At 44.3% G+C, this 20,941-nt stretch overlaps 1 protein-coding gene across 1 annotated transcript in view; it reads right to left on the bottom strand.

Moving 5' to 3' along the window:
- The window catches only part of LOC139061384 (ATP-binding cassette sub-family C member 2-like), a 485,203-nt gene that overhangs the window by 38,410 nt on the left and 425,852 nt on the right, over nt 1-20,941 (bottom strand). The window contains exon 24 of the mRNA XM_070541366.1: nt 509-667. Coding sequence (XP_070397467.1) covers nt 509-667 — 159 coding nt within the window. The remainder of the gene's footprint in view (nt 1-508; nt 668-20,941) is intronic.

Below are 20,941 nucleotides of genomic sequence, written 5' to 3'. Positions count from 1 at the left end.
ATTTCCCCAGGGAGTATTTTGTGTAATGACCTGTTCGGAAGCGACGTCATCAAGAAAAGAGGGAAAGAAAGAACGCTGCCATCACTGCCACAGGGTTTTACGGATCCCATGAATTCTCCGTTTAAGCGTAGTAACGACTCTTTTGAAACATGGTGGCATGTGCTTCTAGTCCTGCGCCCTTTTAGCGCTATACTTAAATATGCCTCCCTTTTTTTCCTCGTTTCATTTAGCCATGTGCCCGAGCAGTGACAAATGTCGGCAGCATGAATAAAATAAAGTGGCTTAGAGATGACGCTTGTGGATGCACTAGATTAAAAACAGAACAGCTGGCCTGCTCCTGTACACCACAAAACCGTTGTGGTACTAGTGTTGAGTACCATCTCCACTTAGGCGCAAGTGACAGAAAAGGCACTTTTGCAAGGCTTGCTTCCTTTTTTTATGTAGCAGCGGATGAAGCAAAACGGCAGGTTTCCCATTTGACGCGTTCTTCATCAAACACAGGTAGTACCTGCGGGATGACGGTGATGGCCGTGCGCAACCTTGGCAGTGGCACGGAGGCGATGTCGACGCCATCGATCAGTATCCGCCCATTGGTGCTCTTGAGCACTCGCAGCAGGGCGAGCACCAGGGACGACTTGCCCGCGCCGGTGCGACCTACGATGCCGACCTAGTAAGACAAGCGACGCCCAGTTTGTGTTAGATTTTCTCGAGAGAACCGTCAGAACGTAAACAACGTTTTTCGCCCACAAGTCACACGTAAATAATTCCGAGTGAAGGTGAAGACTTCGATAACTTTTGAACCCTTAACTAAGGCTATGCGATCTAATGATAAACCTTCCAGTTAATTAATCATTGTTTTAACCGCTATAAACATTTATCGCGAATAAGTAAATAAAATTACGCAAGCGAAATCTGCAAAGCGTTGTTTCCGACACCTCTGTCCAACTTGCGCCAGCATGAAAACTACATCGGAAGCTAGAATTTTCCGACTGAGACTACCTGCAGGTCTTCAAGGAGAAAAGCCACCGACGCATGCTCCATTTCTAGCCGAAGGAGCAACACTCCTGCCAGTTGTGTAGCTTCTAGAACGTGCGTGTTGACCAAAAGGCTAACAAAAGTTACTTTTTTTGTGTTTATGCTAATATATTTTCTTATAAGTCAAATGGTGTAACCTACCTTAGCACCATTCCCTATTGGAATATGTGCTTGAAACAAATCCGCCCATTTGTAACCATATGTTCAATAATGAAAAAATTAAAGAAGTAGGCTGCTTTCAGGCTATCCTGATTGACCCTCCTTTCCATCACGTCTAATTACACTAAAGGGGCTCGAGTATCTAATGGTAGGACTGCTCGAGAACATCAATGTCCTGTGACTCCAGCTAAGCTGGGGTTTGTGCCGCGGCAAGCTTGGTATGGTCATCGCACACACTTTCACTGATGTTGTAGTAAAGGCAGCGGTCGTTCTTACAGTGGACAAACTACAACAGCAACAATTATGACAGGTACAAGCCGAGAAAACACAAGACTAGCGCTGCGATGAATCACATCAGCTACATAAGCAACAACGTCGCTCCGGCAGTCCATGCCTGCGCATGCAGGGAAAGCGCCGCTTAAATTGCAGTGAGATTTTGAACTACAAAGCGCGTGTGGCCATCCGTCCATCTATTGATAGCGTTTCCAAGAAAAGATATGCAGATCCAACGCACATATGGAGATGTATGTGAAGTGAAGCTTTCGTGAAGCGGCGGTTAATCAAACCGTATTACATTTCCCGATTTCACTCTTGTGCTCTTAGAGTAAAGGAGACTGGCGCGCATGCATGTGGTCTCACGCACCCGTCCTGCCTCATCGCGGCGTTCGCCTCAAAGAGCTAGTTGGCACGATAGGGGCGCACCTGGCCATGCTTAGAGCTGGGCTGCTGCGCTGGGGGACCGAGGTTTGTGCCCACACCGGGCACGAAATATTTTTTTTAAAATGCGAGCTATTGCGCATAGCTACAGCAGCACCGAAGAGCCACGACTAGGAAAGTCTGGGAAGGTTCGCATAGAATGCTTCGCTTGAAAAAAATTACCGCCCAACCACTCCATGCAGGTGGTTAACCAGCGAAGTTGAAATTTACGGCCCCGGTGTTTGTCACTTGGTTAATCCCTACGGTTAATTAAAGTCTTTCTCAATTTGTGGGTACGTCTTTGTGTTTATTTAGCGTAGTTTTGTAGTATATCATACAGACAGTGACGAAGCCATAGCAATAATTTAATGATTTCGTTGAAATACAATAACAATAAAAACAAGTCGACGCGAAAGCCGCTGCGGGCTGAATGCGAGACACGTCACATGGATGAGGCCGCATGGAGGCGCCACGGTGTGTCTCGCCTAGAATTACTGTATATGCTACCACAGGTAGCAGAGTTGCACGTAGGTCCGCCAGCTTGCCTGGGAAGCAACCAAATCTATGGGGCGAAGCCGCCCTCTGTTTTTGCAGGCGACATGCCTACCGTATCGTCGATCGACCGTGGACGCATTTGCATCGCTTGTGGACTGCTTTTCCGCCTAATCGCAAACAAAGTGCATCGAAACAGCTGACTGAATAAGATCGTCAAGAAAAAGGCGCCGAGATCGGTCCGCACCGAAGCTTATGGCAAGCGTATCCGCCGAGTCCGTCTGCACGCTCTCGGCGCGTTTAGGCTCAGGAATCAAGAAGTCTAACAAGGATAAATCACCATATTTCAGCTTTCGCATCAGTGTTCTTAAATAAACAGCAAACAACAAACTGCACAAGTAGCGATGAGCGCCGATGTGACGCGTCATGAACACAGGTACATGTGCTGTCACCGAAGGCTCACAGTGCTAGCCTGCGCTTCTCTGACGAAGATATATGAATAGACAGACGTGTCGACTGAAAGGCATCACTGAACTAAGAAAACGTTGCATATCCTTCGCGTGAAGAAGAAGAAACAGCTATCCAAATCGCTAGTAACAGCCCATACAGCGTCCCGGGTCGGCGTTTCATTTAGGACTTTTTTCGAAGTTAAAATGCCAATCGCAAGTGAAAATCGGTGTTGTGGCACTTCCGAGCAAGCTACTGAATATGGACAGCAAAATTTTCTTTGTGGTACAGGCGTGAGCTTCAGTTGCTGGGCGATAGCGCATCTACCATGACTGAGTGAGACTTATCTCTGTGAAACTAAAACTGCTTCTTGGTGCTTGACGTAGAAAATTATGTGCCGATGTTCGGCTTCTGGCGTGGCGTTGTGGTAAAGTACCGGGCTTGGGAATTTTAGGTCCGATGATCGAATCTTGGTGTGAACTTGTTTTTTAGGTTTTTTTTTTATTGCGCCAAAATGCTCTCGGTTGCTTTAAGTTCTCAAAAAATAGATATGCGGTGTCCAGGCACCGCGTATTTAACGCCCTAGAGCTGTTTTTCGCACCAGTACCCAGTGCCTCCCAGTACGCCGCGCCTACCCAGCGGCCCAGCATCCAGCGCGCGGCACTGGACCCATAACCCGGCGCTGCACTGGATACTGGGTTTTGCAATAGCCATACCTGCTTATGTGCCAAAGCTCTCAACGTGTAGGCAGTCTTAAATATTACTGGTAAATCAATGACCAACCATTCGTATTTCGACTCTGGTACCCCATTAAATTTACTGTAGAAACGTAGCTGGATATCACTGGATATCAGCCACACCTTCAAGTGCCACTTCATCATGTGCCTTTTCACTGCAGGGATTCGAAAAGTAACCTTCTGAGGGAGCGTAGTGAAAGTTTTTCTCTCACAGGATTAACATAGCTATAATATGGGTAATAATGCAAAACACAGTAAAGGCCCTTACCGTATGGTAAATAACGACATTAATTCCTCCTGCATCCTGCTACACACAAGCAGTAGATGAAATATCTTTACTTAGTTCTGTAACCTCTTTTATGTTCAGAAACAACAACCGAAGCACTGCATTATCATGAAAATGTGAGCTGGCTTTTTATGACAGTTCTGTGAAAGAAGTGTGGTGCATGGGATTGAATGAGATCGAATAAAAAGCTTTTCCGCTTTCAGAGCGATTCGTGCAGATGGGAGCAGAGCACCCGGTCATTATATCATTCCGATGGGACTGCGCGGACACTGCGATGAACCAACTGTGAGAAGCGCTGCACACGTTGGGCTGTTGCTCCGCAGCTAGCGCGCACGCGAACAGCGAACGCCAAGATCGGCCGGATTCGCATTGAATTTGACTGGCGACGACTTGTGTCAATCCAGTTCGCTGCAGCGGTGGCGTCGGGAAATGCAAAAATAGGCCCGGGTATCTGCTTCTCCGCAATGCATGGTTGCTTGACTACCACGTGATGATGTTCTGCCAATAGGGGCGCTAGTGGCGTGATAAAACAGACGCGCAACTATGCTACCTGCGGTAGCGTATACAGTAATTCTATCTCCGCCCCCAGCATGCGTAGGCAAGTGGTGCCACAAGCAAACCCGTGCTGTGTTTCGCGTCCAAGCCTCGGGTTGGCGCCACCATCATCACGACGGCAGCGCACCGCCGGCAGCGGTAATCGAGGCGCCAGCTAAGCCTTTGTTATTTAAACTTTATTTGCGACGCTTCAAAACAGTACGTGCGCAAAAACATTTCTGTCAAATTATAAACGTTTTGAAGCAAATTCAGCTTAAATGTTGGAGAGTGACATCCTGACTTCTCGAATGGGGCTCTCCCCATTCGAGAAGGAGGGAGAGAGAGAGCAAGGGAGAGAGAAGGCATTCCGGACCAGAACAGGACCAGTCGCCACAGAATTTGCCCTTGCAAAAGTTGCGTGTTTATGCTCAAATCAAGCTTCAGTTTATGAATATTGTGAACGAACTGGCATGACAACTTCAGCTACTAAAGTGGAGCAACTTTATCAACATACCTGCGTGCGACGGTTCTATGTGGTCAGATGTATTTCTTCAGTCAGCGGCGGACAGTTTGCGTTCACCAGGCATATGGGGTGGGATTATACGAACCATCTTTTTGCAGATAAACAATTATGCATGTTACGCCCCAGTATATCTTCTGAAACGCTATTCACGTGCCTTCCATTTTATGTAAACATCGAGGCTGTTACAATAAAGCTGTTTATTTGCACCAAGTGGTGTGATGAGCGTTGTGATTGTATATATCAGACGTGGTCATATACATATATCCATATATACATATATATATATATATATATATATATATATATATATATATATATATATATATATATATATATATATATATATATATATATATATATATATATATTACGTGAACGAGGTAAAATGAGGACTACCCTGGCCAAAACAAGCGCAACAGCAGAAGCAGACGGTGTCGGCTTCGGTCATCTGCTGTGGGGTACTCCTCACTAGCATCATTGCGCTTTCGATACACATTTACCTTTATAGGCAACTGGAACATATTCAGACATCGCCTGTCGTTCTAAAATTTCAATTGTAAGTGAATGATATTTAAAAGAACATATGTTATTAGTAAGTAAATATTTTTCTGGTATTGGTGCAACTACCATCAGAATCCGGGCAGCGGCACCTGCGAAAACCGGCTCCGTTGGCTCGATGGGAATGTCACGGGCTCGGCCTAGGCTACAGTGTACCTAGGCGAAACGCTCGCGGTCCGGCCACAGAAACCCTCTGGCGAAAGGTGTGGCGCGCCATTGGCTACTCTGAAGTGACGTCGTTGCTCACCGCAGAGAGCGCGCGCAGCAGTCTTTCTCCGACTTCTCAATGCAATCGCCACGCATCGTTCGTTTTCCCGAGGAGCAAGTGGGCTACGAGCAGCAGCGCCGAGAGCGTGAGAGCGAGAGATCGCGCTGGCCTCACGCCAACGCCTCGGCCGAACATTTTGGGCAGAACAAAATTTTTCCCCGAGACAGGGGGTCAATTTATTGTTGATCACGTCATGAAGTTCAACTTTCAATTTCGTATACCCTATGATCTAGTGGGACGCCTCACTGGTGAGGGACTGTTGAAATTATATCAACAAAGTGATTTACGCAGAATAAAGCCTGGGAAGTATTGATTTGTAATATTTTATCAACATTCCTTTTTATGGCATCCTCCTTGCCTTATATTATGTCATGTTTGTGTATAAAAAAAGGCAACTCGACGGTGGGAAATGCTGCCATAATAAAATGGCATTCATAAAACTTTCACAAAGTAGTATTAAAAGATCATTGTGTGAGAAAACTTCAAAAAAACCGGACTGGTGGACTTTTTTTACGCTTGAATGGTTTAAAAGAAAGGACTGTGTAAATTTACTTTTAATGCGAGGTAAACTTCTTGCGTGGCACATATTGCTAATTTTAAGTTCCAATTTATACATTTTCATTCCATATCGCTCTGTTTCCTTTCCTGTAATTTTATTTGGCTTTGCCTACAAGAACCTTCACACGAGGCCTACGAGAGAAAAATTTTGTGTGCAGCCAGTGCTCTCCTACTACAGTAAATTTCTTGGCCAGTCTGGCTTGCTATATGGCTGCGATCGCAATCATATTCAGGATATGATTGCTTTGATAAGATGAAAGCCAGATATACATTTGCTTTTGATTGTCACTCTTGTTAATTACACATTCTAGATCTTTTGTAATTTATTATGCAGTAGAGTCGTACAGGTCTACGACCCTACATCCAGTGATGATGACCAGGAAGTCGAAAGCGTCTATAAGACGTGGAATCAGCGATGGGTCAAGACAATACAAAATACACTATACTGATGGGCGACTTCAATGCTAGGGTAGGCAAGAAGCAAGCAGGAGACAAGTCAGTGGGGGAATATGGCATTGGCTCTAAGAATAGCAGGGGCGATTTATTATTAGAGTTTGCAGAACAGAATAATATGCGGTTAATGAACACCTTCTTCCACAAGCGGGATAGCCGAAATCGGACGTGGAGAAGCCCAAATGGCGAGACTAGAAATGACATAGACTTTGCACTCTTCGCTAACCCTGGCATCACACAAGATGTGGACGTGCTCAGCAAGGTGCGCTTCAGTGACCATAGGATGGTGTGAACTCGAATTAGCCTAGACTTGAGGAAGAAAGGGGAGAAACTGGCACATAAGAAGCCGATCAATGAGCTTGCGGTAAGAGGGAAAATAGAGGAATTTCGGATAAAGCTACAGAACAGGTATTCGGCTTTAACTCAGGAAGAGCACCTTAGTATTGAAGAAATGAACGACAACCTTATGGGCATCATTAAGGAGCGTGCCATAGAAGTCGGTGGTAACTCCGTTAGACAGGATGCCAGTAAGCTATCGCAGGAGAAGAAAGACCTGATCAAGAAACGCCAGTGTATGAAAGCCTCTAACCCTACAGCTAGAATAGAACCTGCAGAACCAAAGTTAATCAACAAGCGTAAGACAACTGATATAAGGAAGTATAATATGGATAGAATTGAACAGGCTCTCACAAAGGGAGGGAGCCTAAAAGTAGTCAAGAAGAAACTAGGAATCAGCAAGAATCAGATGTATGCGTTAAGAGACAAAGCCGGTAATATCATTAGTAATATGGATGAGTTAGTTCAAATGGCTGAGGAGTTCTACAGAAATTTGTACTGTATCAGTCGCACCCAAGACGATAATGGAAGATAGAATAGGCTAGAGGAATTTGAAGTCCCACAAGTAATACCGGAAAAAGTAGAGAAAGCCTTGGGTGCTATGCAAAGGTGCAAGGCAGCTGGGGAGGATCAGGTAATAGCAGATTTGTTGAAGGATGGTGGGCAGATTGTTATAGAAAAACTGGCCACCCTCTATACGCAATGTCTCATGACTTCGAGCGTACCGGAATCTCGGAAGAACGCTAACATAATGCTAACCCATAAGAAAGGAGACGCCAAAGACTTGAAAATTTTAGACCGATCAGCTTCCGTTGCCGTTGCCTACAAAGTATTTACTAAGGTAACCGCAAGGAGAATCAGGAACACCTTAGACTTTTGTCAACCAAAGGACCAGGCAGGATTCCGTAAAAGCTACTCAGCCATGGACCATATTCACACTATCAATCAGGTGATAGAGAAATGTGCGCAATATAACCAACCGTTATATACAACTTTCATTGATTACGAGAAAGGGCTTGATTCAGTCGAAACCTCAGCAGTCATGGAGGCATTACGGAATCAGGGTGTAGACAAGCCGTATGTAAAAATACTGAAATATATCTATAGCGGCCCCACAGCCACCGTCATCATCATCATCATCATCCCGGTTACGCCCACTGCAGGGCAAAGGCCTCTCCCATACTTCTCCAACTACCCCGGTCATTTACTAATTGTGGCCATGTTGTCCCTGCAAACTTCTTAATCTCACCCGCCCACCTTACTTTCTGCCGCCCTCTGCTACGCTTCCGTTCCCTTGGAACCCAGTCCGTAACTCTTAATGACCATCGGTTATCTTCCCTCCTCATTACGTGTCCTGCCCATGCCCATTTCTTTTTCATGATTTCAACTAAGATATCATTAACTGGCGTTTGTTCCCTCACCCAATCTTCTATTTTCTTATCCCTTAACGTTACACCTACCATTCTTCTTTCCATAGCTCGTTGCGTCGTTCTCAATTTCAATAGAACAAACCAGTAGAACGGTGCAGCAGTGGCGTAGAGGTAGAGCATCCGCCTCGCGCGCAAGAGGACCGTGGTTCGAATCCCGGTGCCGCACAATTTTCCACCAGAATAAAAAAAATTCCGCATGTTCATAAAATTGCTCTGCTCTTTTCTTATCCCTTAACGGTACACCTATCATTCTTCTTTCCATAGCTCGTTGCGTAATCCTTAATTTAAGTGGAACCGTTTTCGTAAGCCTCCACTTTTTTGCCCCGTACGCGAGTACTGGTAAGTCACAGCAGTTATAAACTTTTTTGTTGAGGGATAATGGCAACCTGCAGTTCATCATCTGAGAATGCCTCTCAGATCAAGCAAGAAGGCAAGAAGAAAACAAGAAAGAAAGAATGAAAATCCCAATAAGGAAAGGCGTCAGGCAGGGAGATACGATCTCTCCAATGGTATTCACAGCATGTTTACAGGAGGTATTCAGACCTGGATTGGGAAGAATTGGGGATAAAAGGTAATGGAGAATACCTTAGTAACTTGCGATTCACTGATGGTATTGTCTTGCTTAGAAACTCAGGGGATCAATTGCAATGCAGGCTCACTGGCCTGGAGAGGCAAAGGAGAAGGGTGGGTATAAAAATATTCTGCAGAAATCTAAGGTAATGTTTAACAGACTCGGAAGAGAACATCCGTTTTCAATGGGTAGCGAGACAGTGGTAGTGCTAAGGGAATACATCTATATAGGACAGGTAGTGACTGCAGATCCGGATCATGAGACTGAAATAATCTGAAGAATAAGAATGGGCTGGGGTGATTTTGGCAGGCATTCTCGCACCATGAACCGCAGGTTGCCATTATCCCTCAAGAGAAAAGTGCATGACAGCTGTGTCTTACCAGTACTCACGTATGAGCCAGAAACCTGGAGGCTTATGAAAAGGGTTCTACTTAAATTGAGAACAACGGAACGAGCTATGGAAAGAAGAAAGATACGTGTATCGTTAAGAGATAAGAAAAGATCAGATTGGGGTGAGGGAACAAACGCGAGTTAATGATATCTTAGTTGAAATCAAGAAAAAGGAATGGGGCATGGACAGGAGATGTAATGAGGAGCTGGCATTGCCAAGTTGCGATCCACTAACCCGCTGCTGTTCTTCATGCAGGTTTTGACGTCAGTTATCATGTGAATGCTGTAGCTTCTTCTTGTTAAATTAACGAGCGTCATTTAGGGACGATCGCACCCGTGCTTCGATGACGTAATAACCTGGGACCTCGAAAGCAACAAGGATTGAACCCGTCTGGCAACGCCGTTAGTTAAATAATGGATCCTCGACGAAAAGCCACTGGCCCTGCTGCCATTGTCAACAACCATCCAGCTGCCTATAAAAGAGAAGCGATTGTCCCTGCCGCACTGTGGGCTCGGTGGCATTGCCACGATGCGGTCCACTAACCTGCTGTTGTTCTTCATGTAGGTCTATGAACCAAGCTCTCTTTACGCTAAGAAAACCAATAATTATTCTCTTGTGCAGCTACCGAGCCCGCAGTGCTGTTTGTGTGTTGTCTCTGAGTACTTTTGTGTTATCAGATACCTTTTGTTATTCTCTGGGGATATTGAAAGTAATCCTGGTCCAGATTACGCCGCATTAATTGCCGAAATGAAGAAGGTATCCGCTGGCCAACATACGATTATCGCCCAGATGCAAGATCCCAAAAACAAAATACATGGCTACGACTGCAACTATAGAGGCTCTAAGCGAGAGGCTTACGCACCTGGAGGGCAATTACCGAAATGTTTTATCCATGCAAGCCGATGCGCAATCCATACGGGCAGACAGTGAACGAACAACGCAGCTGGTTCATATACTGGATGCCCATGTAGATGATGCTGAGAACCGGTCAAGGCGAAATAATTTGATTTTTCTGGCCTTTTTAGCGCTCGTCCTGTGTTCTGCTTGTCCCTGTGTAATTTTTTTGCGCTATGTATCCCATTCTCCCCAATCCATCAGCATCAGAGCCATCAAACGAATTGGAAAAAATTATCTTACGCCTCTGCTCGGATCATTTGAAAGTACCGCTTGAGCCTAAAGAAATAGAACGAGCGCATCCAATTGGTCGTTATTCCCCTAATCGCGAGCGCCCAATTATAGTTAAATTTGCATTTTTTTAAACAAAGGAAGCTGTCCTTTCTAATGGGCGTAATCTTGAAGCATTCACTTCAGCGTTGCTGAGGATTATTTGCCGGCTGTTAGGAATGCCCGTACACACCTTGTCGCCTTCGCAAAAGCTAAGTCTGTGCCATTTTCCCTACGTTTTAAAACACTTTTCGTAGGTTCCAATCACTACGTATATGATGAAGCTTCGCAGATGATTAAAGAAGTAAAGCAACCACTTCATAATCAACAAATATATCGACGCCCCCGAATAGCAGATGTATCACACACTTCTATCTCAGTAATCTTAACATACGAAGCTTCATTACAAAACGCGACGACGTGTCTAACCTTGTACTAACGTCTAAAAGCAACGTGCTGGTGCTCACGTAAACCTTGCTTAGTGACCATATTCTATACTCGTACGTGCTGGATGATTTACCGAATTTTAACGTGTTTCGGAAAGATCACACAACAACACGAGATGGAAACGTCTTTATAGCTTTCAGTCAACAATTATCGTGTTCTGTAGTTAGCATCACATCCGACTCAGAAATCCTTTTCATTCATTGTCACACGGCTCCACAATCAGTTCTTTTGGGCGTTTGCTACAGACCCCCTCACAGTAGCCCAGATTTTGCCTGTCAACTTAGCAATGTACTCTGCAAACTAACTTTTTAGTACCCCGAAGCTGACCTCCTCCTATTCGGAGACTTTCACTTTCCAGATATCGATTGGTACAATATAGCTCCGTCTTTCGTAAATCAGACAGAAGCAAGAAATTTCCTTGATGTTTGTGATAATTTTAACCTCGCTCAACTTGTATCTGTACCAACGCGCGTCACACCACACACACAGCTAACGTATTAGACCTAATAGTAACAAGTCGACGAGACAGTTTATCGTCAATCACCTATCTGAAGGAAATTAGCGACCATAGGGTTAGCCACGCTTCCTTTCACTTTGCGCCAATTCCACGCCAGAAACTTCAAAAGACAATACATCTTTATAACAAAGGCAACTACGAGGCTATACGCGATAACCTGTACGACTTCTTTATTTTATTCGAGGCATCCTTTAACAAACAGGATATCCATACCGACTGGTAAAGGTTCAAACAAAAAGTAAATGATGCAGCTGACAGGTTCATTCCCACGATGACGTTTGGAACGCAGCTTCAGAAGCCATGGTTCAACAATTCTTCGAAGAGACTTGATAATAAAAAAGCATGTTTGTACCGTGCAGCAAACGGTAGGACAAACACATGCGGATAAGTACTAAGTAGCGGAACGTGTATACTCATCAGCCATTCGGGAGGAAAAACAGCCATTCTTTCAGGAAGATCTACCAAACATGCTGGTCACTAATCCAAGAAACTTCTGGCAGGCGATCAATCCTCGAGAAATAAGCAGTATTCAGTTAGTCAACGAGAACGGTGAGATGGTCGATGATGTTTAATGTGCTAAAGTTTTTAATACGGCTTTTGTGTCAGTCTTCTTCTATGGACCTAGCTTGTCATTTACCTCTACAGTTAAGAACTCAACTAGTGTCATGCCATCAGTGACCTTCTTTGCCGATGGTACTTTGTCTCTAATTGACAGCCTTAACCTAACATCCTCAGCTGGAGTGGATAACATAAACTCAAAAGTGTTAAAAATACTAAAGACATCAGTGCTGCTTATGTGTGCTTGCTGTTCTCGCAGTCGCTCTCAACTGGCATGATACCACATGACGGGATGGTGGGGAGGGTTGTTCCCATCTACAAATCAGGTGACAAGAACCCTCCACTTAACTATCGCCCCATCTCACTAACAAGTATACCTTGCAAAATCATGGAACATGTCATTTATACAGAAATTATGAAATTTTTAGACGCACGAAACTTTTTTTCATTTTTCACAGCACGAATTTCCCAAGAAATTTTCCTGCGAAGCGGAATTGGCACTTTTCTTTCATGATCTTCACACTAATCTAGATACTAACAGCAGACAGACGCCGTATTGCTAGACTTCGCGAAAGCATTCGATAAGGTACCACATCAAGGACTATTACTAAGGTTATCTCTAGCGAACATGCACCCTGGTATATTGTGATGGATTGAAGTTTTGCATTGTATCCGCTCACAGTTTGTCCTTATTAACAACAGCCCATCTGCTTCCCTACCGGTAACGAGTGGGTTTCCACAAGGATCTGTCCTCGGGCCTCCCCTCTTAATATATATTAACGACTTACCTCTGCATGTCTCCTGGAATATTCGCATGTTTGCAGATGACTGCGTCGCTATCAAACAATTACTAACATGTCTGACCAAATCTCCCTTCAGGAGGATATTTATTTATTTTTTATTTATTTATGGTACCCTCAAGGCCCGAAGGCACTACAGAGGGGAGTGGGAAAACGGGAAGGATAACAAATAAAGTACGGAAAATAAACAATGCAGTGTGTTAGTAATTACTAATTATACAATACTATGTAATATCTTGCACAATATTTGTATGTACGAGGGACAATGTAAACAAAGTAGCAACTTCATAATTCCTGTTAGTACAATGTTAATCAGTGTCGTCCTTAGTCGCCTGTAAGTACGGCAAGTAAACGAAATTACATCGTAATAATTCCTAATTATACAATGTTAGCTAAAGCCTTACGAAACAGTTTGTTGTCAACAATAGATACAATTTCACAGGGAAGGTGGTTCCACTGTCGTGATTATCTGGGAAAGAAAGATAGACTGAAAGTGTTAGTGTTGCCTGTTTGAAGTCCGACCTTATGGCGATGATCGATGCGACTCGATAGGTAATGAGGCTGAGAAATGAAGTTACTGTGAAGGGAGGAATGGTAATAAAATTTGTGAAACAGTGTCAAACGTGCTATTGTTCTGCGAGGTGCAAGTGATGGAAGAGATAGATTAATTGTCCTTCATTGATGTTATGCTAGCGGTACGGTTATAATTTGAAAATATGAATCGGACTGAGTTATTTTGGACAAGCTCGAGTGAGGAAATAAGGTTTTCATGGTATGGGTCCCACACAGCTGCAGCGTATTCTAATTTAGGGCGCACTAATGACTGGTAAAGTAGTAATTTTAAGGATGATGGTGCTTTGGAAAACTTGTGGCGTAAGTAACCGAGCATGCTATTAGCTTTACTTATTATGTACTCAGTGTGAATGTTCCAGGTTAGTTTTGCTGTTATATGAACTCCTAAGTATTTGTATGAGTTAGTGGGTTCTAAAGGAATTTTCTTTAGATAGTAAGTAGGAAGAGTACTTGAGGTGTTCCTCTGCACGCGCATAACTTTACATTTAATAATATTAAGTTCCATAAGCCAAGTGTTACACCAATCAATCACGTAGTCCAAGTCAAACTGAAGAGCATTAGTGTCGTCGTTAGTAATTATTTCACGATATATCACGCAATCGTCAGCAAAGAAGTGAATGTGAGATGTCAATGAAGAAGGTAGGTCATTAATATAAATCAGGAACAGTAGGGGCCCTAGTACTTATCCCTGAGGCACACCAGAACGAACATCAGTCAATGATGAATCGTAATTATTCGCAGTAACAAATTGATGACGGTTAGTAAGAAAACACTCAATCCATTTCAGCAGGTTACTGTCAAGGTTTAAAAGACTCAGCTTAAATAGGAGCAGTTTGTGGCAAACCTTGTCGAATGCTTTGCTGAAGTCTAAAAATACACAGTCGGCACAGGAGGCGTGGTCTAATATACAGTGTAATCTATGAGTGAAAGATATTAGTTGGGTTTCACACGAGAATGTTTTGCGAAAACCATGTTGAGCAAAGGTGAAAAATGTGTTCGAGTCAAGAAAGTCAACGAGATTAGTAAATATAACATGTTCAAGAAGTTTGCAACATGTGATGGTAAGCGAAACCGGGCGGTAATTCAGGGGTGAGCTTTTGTTACCAGACTTATGCAACGGAACCACCTTCCCTATTTTCCATTGAGCTGGCAGAGTACAAGTGTTTATTGATTGCTGGAAAATATTAGCAAGTATTACAGAACAGTATGTGGTAGTGTTTTTCAAAAATTTGCTATTATTGGTATCATAACCGGGAGCTGAGTTTAAAGGCAAATCATGAATCAACCTAGCAATACCTGCAAAGTCGAGAGCTATGGGTTGCATAATGAGATTGTTCTAGTGTTCTGTGTGTGGTAGATCAATGTTCGATGAAGTGGAAAAATTATTTGCAAATGATTCACAGAGAATGTTTGCGCAAGCTTCACTTGAAGTAACTTCACCAGATTCATCTTTCAAGGTGACCGAGCTATCAGAAGACGGGTTAATGACGCGCCAAAACTTTCGGATATCTGTCGTAAGCATGTCAGGTAATGTATGGGATAAGTAATTGTCTTTAGCATTTTTTAGTGCAGTTAAGTACAGATTATTGGCAACGTTATAGGTTTTCCAAGTTGTTTTACTTGCAGATGATTTAGCTAAGCGATAGAGACGTTTTTTTTTCTCTTAGATAGGCGCTTTATATAAGAGTTGTACCCAGGGGATTGAGGATTAGAAGTGATGATGCGATTAGGAAGAAACTTTTCAGTTAATAGGCGTACTTGGTCTACAAATATATCCCAATTTGACTGGACCGTACGGTTCTCAAAATCAACAAAAAATGTTTGAATAAATGACGATCGTTCTTTGTTAATGGCTTCAAAGTTGGCTTTCTTGTAATCGCGTATTACTTTCTTAACTTTTATCTTTTTGGGATGGAAGGCTTTTAAACCGAATGTCAGTAAGGTATGGTCGCTAATAACAGGTAGGTATGTTATGGAGGAAGCAAGTTCTGGTCGATTAGTTAGAATTAAATCAAGCGTGTTAGCGGTTCTGATTGATGATCTGGTAGGCTGAGTCACAAGTTGGGAAAATGAAAATAAGGAACACAGTGTACAGAAATCTTTAGCCTGAACGGAAAAAGGCTTCATGGTGGGTGGATGCGTATTCCATATTAAATTTGGAAAATTAAAATCGCCGAGTAAGAATAACGGTGCTGTAGGAAAACGGGAAAAAATTAGATTAATAGCACCGTGTAGCTGTTCAGTGAAAGTAGCAGATGACGAGGGTGAGCGGTAGCAAACGCCGAGGATTATCTTTGTGTGACCGAGAGTTAGGCAAGCCCACGTGGTTTCAAGTTCAGTGTTAATATCTATATGAAATGATGGAATATCTTTAGAAATTGCGAGAAGGACGCCTCCTCCTCGACGTGCAGATCGGTCACAGCGGTAGACAGCGAAATTGCCGGCGCCACAGAAAGTATCATAATCGCGCACATGTGCAGGAAGCCAAGTTTCTGTCAAGGCACTAATTTTTGCATCGCACGTGTCGATTGCCGAAGATAAAGAATGAAATTTATTCCCAAGGCTTCTTATATTTGTAAAAAGAATAGGCAAGTAAGGTAAAGCTTTTTGTGATCTTAGACCACTACCCCTTACGCTTCCCTATTGTGACGCACGTAGTGGAACCGAATGATTCTGTAATGTGCCAGATGCACTCTGCGCTCTTTCACGGACGCTATCGGTAGACGCGTCGTAAATATAACACTTATTGTTCAGAAACAATTTATTGTAGCGGAGTTTAAAGTTGGGGGAACCGGGGTGACTGGTACCGAACTCTATTAGTTTTTTGCGAGTAACGCGGGTGGGAACCGAGAAGTCTTCGCTAATAGTAAGGTTATTTTGTTTGAATTGATCGCGCAGCGCGAACACTTTCTCCCGGATTTTCGAATGTGAAAACTTTGCAACTATGGGGCGACACTTGTTAGGATTGAAAGGGCCAAGGCGATGTGCGCGATGGAGGGTGTCATCTGGAAATGTATCGAAGAATGATTTAATCGTTGATATTAACTTGGTCTCGGTTTCTTGCCATGATTCTTTTGTGTCAGGGATACCGCGAAATATTAGGTTATCACGGCGCGATCTGTCTTCAATGTCAACGAGGCGTAAGTCAAGCGCTTCCAAGCGACAGGTCGTACTGTTTACCTTGGCATTCACTTCTGAGATTTCTTTGGCCACTTGGTCGACGTTTTTAAATTTTTCTTCAAGTAAATCTAAGCGATTTTGGAGACCAGTAATTTTTGTTTCAATACCTTTCTGGCCATTTTTGATTGACTTTACGTCAGGAGCTAGTTCGGATTGTGTTTTGGAAGTTTGAAGCGATCGAGTGTGCAGATCCTTAAGCAGTTTGAATAAAACATTCATTTGTTCAGAAGGATCAGAAGGAAGCGATTCAATATCAAGCAGAGATTCAGAACGTGTGTTAGGTTCAGGGTTAGTCTCGACATCCCCCGAACGTAATAACAGTAGGATAACAGAACAACAGTCGTACACTGTGTCAAATAACACTTGTGGACATGGGAACAGTACCAGGTAGCGGTTATCAGATTTTTTAGCATGAAGAGAGGCAATTATACGCACCTGCATAGCGAAAACAAGGCGATTAGGCGTGGTACCACAAGCGCTGTTCCCGTGTCCACTGAAGTGTAGGTCGATGGGTCGGCAGCTTAAATCAGCCTCTCCTGGTGATGGCTGTGTCGACGTGGCTGGGAGGCCGAAGGAAACGTCGAGCGAATAGGTCGGTATCGCGGCTGGCGTATCGCTGAAATAGGCTTCGGTCATGCCTGAGGCTGGCACAAGTAAATGGGATGGTGCGGGTTCACGGGATAAGCAGGACGACCATCCGAAGATGATAAAAAGCAAGACCTGCATAGCGAAAACAAGGCGATTAGGCGTGGTACCACAAGCGCTGTTCCTGTGTCCACTGAAGTGTAGGTCGATGGGTCGGCAGCTTAAATCAGCCTCTCCTGGTGATGGCTGTGTCGATGTGGCTGGGAGGCCGAAGGAAACGTCGAGCGAATAGGTCGGTATCGCGGCTGGCGTATCGCTGAAATAGGCTTCGGTCATGCCTGAGGCTGGCACAAGTAAATGGGACGGTGCGGGTTCACGGGATAAGCAGGACGACCATCCGAAGATGATAAAAAGCAAGACCTGCATAGCGAAAACAAGGCGACTAGGCGTGGTACCACAAGCGCTCTTCCCGTGTCCACTGAAGTGTAGGTCGATGGGTCGGCAGCTTAAATCAGCCTCTCCTGGTGATGGCTGTGTCGATGTGGCTGGGAGGCCGAAGGAAACGTCGAGCGAATAGGTCGGTATCGCGGCTGGCGTATCGCTGAAATAGGCTTCGGTCATGCCTGAGGCTGGCACAAGTAAATGGGATGGTGCGGGTTCACGGGATAAGCAGGACGACCATCCGAAGATGATAAAAAGCAAGACCTGCATAGCGAAAACAAGGCGATTAGGCGTGGTACCACAAGCGCTGTTCCCGTGTCCACTGAAGTGTAGGTCGATGGGTCGGCAGCTTAAATCAGCCTCTCCTGGTGATGGCTGTGTCGATGTGGCTGGGAGGCCGAAGGAAACGTCGAGCGAATAGGTCGGTAACGCGGCTGGCGTATCGCTGAAATAGGCTTCGGTCATGCCTGAGGCTGGCACAAGTAAATAGGACGGTGTGGGTTCACGGGATAAGCAGGACGACCGTCCGAAGATGACAAAAAGCAAGACCTGCATAGCGAAAACAAGGCGACTAGGCGTGGTACCACAAGCGCTCTTCCCGTGTCCACTCCGTTTATGTATTAACCGCTTCCAACAATCGTGCGATTGCTCGTTAATGACACTTAACCCAAATAAACGTAAAGTAGTGGTGTTCTTCCACCGACGTAACCCACTAGCTTGCCCATGCACAATAAGTAACGTAGAAGCTGCGCTGTCTTACAAATACCTTGGTGTTGCCGTTACTAATGACTTGGCTTGGCGCACACATATTACTAAGGTCATCTCATCTTCTAATAAATCTCTTGGTTTCATAAAACGAAACTTAAAGCAAGCACCCAAGCATGTGAAATTACTAGCCTACAAAAGCATAATCAGACCTAAACTCGAATATGCATGTGCAGTATGGAGCCCTCATCAAGCATATCTAATCAACGCACTTTATTCGGTGCAAAACCGTGCCATAAGGTTCATCCAGTAAACGTATTCATATGATGTCAGCGTGGCATCATTGAAAAAAAGAATCCGGACTGGTTACACTCGCTGATCGCCGCCGCATCTCAACTCTCTCTCTTTTTCATTGGTTTTGTCATACTTCACTTAATCAACCACCATACATTATTCCCTCTGCTCGTATATCACATTACTCTCGGCACGTGTACCAAGTTGGCCACCCTCGCACTCATAATACCACTTTTTCAGGCTCATTCTTCTTTCGCGCAGCAACAGATTGGACCAACCTGCCCCATCAAATTGCCGCCATAACCTGAATTAAATTGTGGGGTTTTACATGCCAAAAGCACTTTCTGATTATGAGGCACGCCGTAGTGGAGGACTCCGGAAATTTCGACAACCTGGGGTTTTTTAACGAGAGCCTAAATCTAAGTACACGGGTGTTTTCGCATTTCGCCCCCATCGAAATGCGACCGCGTGGCCGGGATTCGATCCCGTGACCTCGTGCTCAGCAGTCCAACACCATAGCCACTGCGCAACCACGGCAGGTTGCCGCCATAACCTGTCGACCTACATTCATGCAAAGACTAACAGACCATTTTTCAGAATAAAAAAAAGTGTATGTACGGGATATGCTACCTATGTGTGTACTAGATGGAATTATGTACGTAGTTTTCACGTGTGTTGTAACTTATGCTCTGTTATTCTTAAACTGATGTATAATAAATATATGTATGCCCACCCCTTATGTACTGCCCCTATGGGGGCTTTTAAGGTAATAAAATGAAATGAATGATGGCCATTAAGGGTTACGGACTGTATTCCAAGGGAAAGGAAGCGTAGCAGGGGATGGCAGAAATAAGGTGGGCAGACAAGATTAAGAAGTTTGCAGGGACAACATGGTCACAATTAGTACATGACCGGGGTAGTTGCAGAACTATGGGAGAGGCCTTTGCCCTGCAGTGGGCGCAACCAGGCTGATGATGATGATGATGCAGTAGAGTAGGACTATGTCATATGGTGTGAACTAGATGTGTTGCTGCATTTCAGCCTGCATTCATGCTTTGAGCACTAGACTGCATGAGGGGCCAATCAGTACAGTTGTGTAGAAAGTTATAAAAACATATTCTTATTTCTTTCACACTTTAGGTAACCTGTCATGTGCTATGGAATTCATTGAGGGTGATATGGCGAATAACTGGCTATTATTCGTGATGCTACGCAAGCATATGGCGATATTTTATGGAAATCAGCCATAAATTAAGTTATAATTCAGTTTTAAATGAGGCACGCCGTAGTGGAGGACTCCGGAAATTTCGACCACCTGGGGTTCTTTAACGTGAGCCTAAATCTAAGTACACGGGTACACGGGTGTTACACGGCATCAGAAAATAAAGTTTATAGTCGTTGACAGATTCACGTAGAGACTGTTTTTGTAGTTGTGCACCATCTATTTCTTAGGAATTCGGTTAGCGCAACAATACATTTTGTACGCAGGTTTAATGTTTATCTGCAGTCCGCAATTTTATACGAGGATGTAATTTCTGCCTGAACTGCATCATCACTGACAAAAGGTTTCCCTGCTGGACACAATATAAGTTCTCGGGAGGGAAAGCAGGGCATCATTTTGTTAACAGTGATGAATTTAATGCAGAGGTGCCATCTTTTCTCTAGTCAAACATGCATGCACATTAAATATACCTTAAAAGCACTTCCTGCTGCGCCAGTTGGTAGCTGTTCATCAAAAACTATAGAGATGCCAAATAAACGGACACACACAAGAGAAGACAACGGGACAGGGCGCCACTCGCAACTGGGGTCACAGGAGCAGCCAAAAGCCTCTTACAAAAAAAAATGAAGAGAAAGGCGATGAGAGCTGGAGTAGAGGCCTCTCGGCAAGAGGTGAGACCAGTGGGCGTGCCGTACGTGCACAAGGTGGCCCACAATCTGGAGAAGGTAGCGAGCAGACATGGCGTCCCGCTTGTGTTCTCAGCCCGAAGGAACCTCGGAAGCCTTCGCTCTCAAATCGCAAAAAGAAAAGGAAAAAGAACTCAAAAAGGCTGTGGGACCAAACATGGGTGACTTCATGAAGTGTGCCGAAGGGGTTGTCTGCAAGATTCCCCTCTCGTACGGTCGTTCCTGTATAGGTCAGACCAGGCGCTGCGTTAATGAGCGTGTCAGGGAGCATGGAAGAAATGTTGAGCAAATGAAA

This window comes from Dermacentor albipictus, chromosome 6 (genome assembly GCF_038994185.2).
Source record: "Dermacentor albipictus isolate Rhodes 1998 colony chromosome 6, USDA_Dalb.pri_finalv2, whole genome shotgun sequence".
Classification (NCBI taxonomy): domain Eukaryota; kingdom Metazoa; phylum Arthropoda; class Arachnida; order Ixodida; family Ixodidae; genus Dermacentor; species Dermacentor albipictus.
Note: the sequence above shows the minus strand (reverse complement) of the source record. Positions and strands in the feature narration are given on the sequence as shown.